The 4,548-nt window shown below is 49.0% G+C and overlaps 1 protein-coding gene across 1 annotated transcript; it reads right to left on the minus strand.

Annotated features, from left to right (window-relative positions):
- Positions 1-126: 126 nt before the first annotated feature.
- On the minus strand, positions 127-4,213 carry LOC138162068 (uroplakin-3b-like protein 1). Its single transcript, XM_069089168.1, has 3 exons — positions 4,069-4,213; positions 1,098-1,247; positions 127-456 (listed from the first exon to the last, which is right to left on the minus strand). The coding sequence occupies exons 1-3, from the start codon at positions 4,142-4,144 to the stop codon at positions 239-241; spliced, it is 444 nt and encodes a 147-aa protein (XP_068945269.1). The 5' UTR covers positions 4,145-4,213; the 3' UTR covers positions 127-238.
- Between the last annotated feature and the right edge of the window lie 335 nt (positions 4,214-4,548).

Raw genomic sequence — 4,548 nt, forward strand, 5'->3', positions numbered from 1 at the left:
ATCCAGCCTCTGGAGCCTGCTACCTGTGTGACTGTCATTTAATTTCTCAGGGTCTCCATTTCCAAATGAGGAGGTTTAGTCAATCTATGATGTTCTGACCACAGTGCTATCCTGTACATGGGGGGGGAGACACCCCAGCTTTTCTAGCTCCCAAGCACATTGGGGGAGAACTCCTGGGGCTCTTGGGCTCAGTGTGGGGTCCCTTGGGAGAAGCAAAATGGAGAGCATCCCGAATGACTTACTTGTAAGGACCAGGACCTGGCAGAGGGGTGTTACACATATTCACAGTGCAATTGGTCTCGTTGCCCACCCTGAGGATGCGGATATCTTGGGCATTTGTCTCATTGGAGTAGAGTACCCGACTGGCCTGGATAGTCAGGTAGTACTTCTTCTCCAGGAATGTTGAAGCGTGGGGGATGCATTGGAATGACTGGGGAGCTGTGAAGTTCTGGACGGCTGTGGAGTCCAAGAAGGCAGCAGAGATTTTCAGAGCAGTTGACGCCTCAAGGACCAGGCCCAGAGATGTGGGAGGCAATGGGAGAGCCCATCCTGTTCCTCTTAATCTAATCCCAGCCTCAGTCCCAACTAACACTTTCTGGAGGCTTAGCTGGGCAATCGCTGCCCCACCTAGGACCGACTTTATACATAGACAGAGCAAGTGACCAGCTACATGCCAGGTATGGCTAGGGAGATTGTCTTATCTAAACTTTGGATCCCTCCCAGGATTAGAGAGTTGCCCAGACTACTCAAGTGACCTTGCTAGTGTCACATAGCCAGTCTGGTGGGATTTGAACACAGCTCTCCCTGGCTCTTTGGTCCTGTGCTACCACTCTCTACTTACAGTCTACACCAGGCTGACTGCTTTTATACATAGTAGGTGCTCTGCAAGCATTTGCTGAATTTAATTTAGTTTACATCAGAAAGTCTGAGAAAAGGGAGCTGGGTCTGGTGGGGTGGGAATGGAACACAGAAGCAGGGAAGGGGCAGGCACCATTGCCACAGACAGATCAAACCTAGGCCCAACCCTGCCCATGTAAAATCTCCCATTTCATGGAGGAGAACAGTGAGGCCTTAGACATTGACATGGGCAGACATACCGTTGCTAAAGGCAACCACAAGCCATATGTCGTCGGTGTCGCTGATGTTGGGGCTGTTGAATTGGCCACTGGGTTGATCGAGGGTAAAAGTGGAACTGGTGATAATCCCTTCCAAAGGCTTCCTGGTGAGAGCTGGGATGTAATCGATCTCTGGTGAATGACAAGGAGAAAAAAAAGAGAAAGTGAGCAGGAGCAGATCTCTGGGGTGTGCCAGGCAGTAGACCCTAGGGAAGGGTCTGCTGTTCCTAGACCCTCAGGGGAGCCCTGATCTGATGAGAAGACACATGCTCACCTGAAATTGAGATAAGAAACCAATTAATTATGGTTGTGTTAACTGTGGAGAGGCTGGTCTCAGAGTGAGGAGTCCAGGGTTCAATCCTGGCCTCTGACACATATTGATACTGTCACCCTGGGTAAGTCACTGAATGTTTTGGTGACCTAAGTAAGCTTCTAAGACTATGGGAGTTCCATCCAGCACTGATGAAACTATAGAAGCTGACCCAACTAACCAAACCTTCTCTTAATTAGAAAAGCAAAGGCCCCAAGCCCTGACTACCCAGATAGAGAGGATGAGGCTAGGGCAGTTTCAGTTAGGAGATGGGAGACCTGGAACTGTCTTAGAACAGATGAAGGGAGACACACCCTCTCAGACAGGGAAGGGAGGCAAAGAGGCTGGGAAGGGCTGACACCCTTTACGCCAAACTGGTCAAGAACAATCCATGTCTGCTTATGCTTAGTCCCCACCCTCCAGAGCCCAACCCTTCATTGATGGATGGCTGCCCCTTGAACGGCTAGGGAGCAAATGAATCACAGATGCCATTGCCTTTCCCTCTCCTCCTGCACCATTCGACCCACCCCAGGTCTTTGCCTTCTGGCCAAAACTGAGGGACTGAGAATGAGGATATTGGCCAGGCGGGGTATGGGGGAAGCTAGATTGAGCACAGGGCAAGGGCACAGAGAGTAATCTGGGAGCTGGCAGATCCGAGTTCTGGTCCTAGCGCTGCCACTGAGTAACTCAGAGACCTTGGACAAGCTATTTTATTTCACTGGGCCTTGATTTCCTCTTCTGTAAAATGGGAGGAGGAAAGAAAGTGAATTAGATGATATCTAAGGTTGCCTTCAAGTTTGGAAATCCTCACTTCTATGAGAACTGTATCTGGTCTGATTGGAGAGGACGGCAATGGTGGGAATAGGGAGCAGAAGAAAGTATGGTAGCCCTTTGGACCCTCCAATTAACAGGCTAGGTGCTGGTTGGAATAGAGTTCTTGAGAGTCCCTTTGACTGGTCTCCATGTCCCATCTGGGTGCAGACTGGCAGCGCACATGCCCTTTACTTCCCCATTCTTTTTTGTGCCCTCTCCCACACCCAACCACTGATGCTACAGCAAAGAGAATTTTCTCCTCAGACCCTTTGCTTTATTTATTCCCCTTACAATCAAGCCAGCCCTAGGAATCCAGGAAGAACATAAGAACATCCGTGTTCCCTTGACAGGTGGGGAAACTGAGGCTTGGAATGCTTCTTATGGATGTGACACAGTCTGCCATGCCACTGCAGAGGAGAGATGCATTTGTGCATTAGAAATCACTGAAGGCTTTAGTACAGATAAGCCTCAGATGGAAACCCTAGTGTGGGACCCTGAACTTCTTGAGGGGTTGGGCTGGAAGATCTGCAAGGTCTTTCTTAGCTCTTAGGGGGCAGGTGACAGATTCTTTACTATCGGGAGAGGGATTCCCCAAGTCCTCTCTTGATGAGGGCTCCTCTTGTGTTTGGGGCTTTATGGGTAATTAGAGCCATCATTAGCAATCATCCACCAAGGCAGAGTGGTATTGTGGGAAGGCAGCTTGGAATCAGAGGATCTGAATTCAAATGCTGCCTTTTTCACTTATGGGACCTTGGACAAATCCTTCCTCTTCTCTGGTCTTCAATTCCTCATCTGTAAAATGAGGGTCTTAGATGGGATGGCCCATGAGGTCCCTTTCAGCTTTAAACCTTTGAATATAACGTATGATGAGTCACTGAACTTATATAATAATTATTAGTGTGGTTAAGGTAGATAGTACCCAGAGAGGCACTGTGGTCCAGTGGAAGGGTCCCCAGTTTAGAGTTAAGGACCTGGGTTTGATTCTCAATGGCTAATTCTTCCTGTGTGCCCTGTGCCTCAATCCTTATCTGTAAGATAAAGGGGGGGGGGTGTGCTAAGGGCATCTGAGGGCCCTTCCGTCTCTAGATCCATGACCTCAAGTCACTGAGATGCCTCTGGGACTCAGTTTCCATATCTGTAAAATGAGGAGATTAGACTAGCAAGCTTCTAAATTCCTGTAAAGTCTAAATCCTATGATCTCTGTTTTTGAAAACTCAAGTTTTAGATAGAGAGAAATGCTATATCCAATTTCCAACAGAGTCACTGGATTGGCTATTTCTGCTTCACCATTTTTCTTCATTATTAGGGAGGGTTCAGGGTATTTCCAGAAAATACTCTGACGTAAAAACAAAAGGCATGAACAATTTGAAAAAAAAAATGCATCTGGGATTAAATTCAGTGCACTTCATTTTGATTGGAGCATGGAAACCACAAGAGGGAAAAGAAACACAGTTAAAGACAAAGAAGGGAAGGTGCCTGGGGACCAACTTCCTCACCCTTGGGATCTTGCTTCAGGGCTCCTTTCTGGATCTTCTCCTGTCAATGTCAGGTGTTGGGGGAAGAGGGTGGGTCTGAGTGAGTTAGCCTCTCCAGCACCCCAAGAACTGACAGTCCCATGCTCTCTAGACTGTGACCCCCAAATCTACTGGGAACGTGTTGGGAGGTATATTCCAGCAGGTAGAGCCCAGCAACTGAGATGATCTTTCTCTGACCGTTAAAGAAGCCCAAAAAATCCAGGCCAATTGACCCTTTTCTCCTCCAACATTTCCCCTGGGTCTCCAGAAGGAAAGATGCCCCCACCTCCCATCCCTCCATTCCTGGCCAACTCACCCAGGCTGGCTTTAGTTGGGATACTGGTCAGCAGGAGCAGTAGTGGTAGTGAGAGCCATCCCTGGGGGAGCCCCATGATCCAGATGGGTGGAATATCGGAAGGTCTCTTCTGTGGAATGTCTGTGGCCCTTCAAGGGTGACAGTGTCTGGAAGTGTTTGGACAATGAGAGATGTGATAGGGAGGGAGATTCTGTGGTCCACCCACAAGATCCTCCCCCACTGCCTCCACCCCCATCATGCTGTACTTCCCCCCCATCCCTCCCCCCAACAAATGCACACACCCTGGGCCTGGGGAAGAGGACACCAAAGAAACCGGTAGGGCAGCTTTTTAAGGAGAAGCTAAACTTTGGGGCATTTTGTGGTGCTAGGGAAGGACCATGGTGATCAAGGAGAACAATCATTGTATTCTGCTACAAACGGATCTGGACTCCCATCTGCCCTCTTCACCTTGACCAACTGAGCCAAATTGGGGCAGGTTCC

Source organism: Petaurus breviceps, unplaced genomic scaffold (assembly GCF_028583685.1).
Source record: "Petaurus breviceps papuanus isolate PSGF00001 unplaced genomic scaffold, PetGlider_PUasm1.0 186, whole genome shotgun sequence".
Lineage (NCBI taxonomy): Eukaryota > Metazoa > Chordata > Mammalia > Diprotodontia > Petauridae > Petaurus > Petaurus breviceps.

Coding starts and splice junctions, on each gene's coding strand:
- LOC138162068 (XM_069089168.1), bottom strand. CDS start 4,144: ATGGGGCTCCCCCAGGGATGGCTCTCACTACCACTACTGCTCCTGCTG. Junction 1,248..4,068: donor CCCAACTAAAGCCAGCCTGG/GTGAGTTGGCCA, acceptor GTCATTCACCAG/AGATCGATTACATCCCAGCT. Junction 457..1,097: donor TGTGGTTGCCTTTAGCAACG/GTATGTCTGCCC, acceptor TGGACTCCACAG/CCGTCCAGAACTTCACAGCT.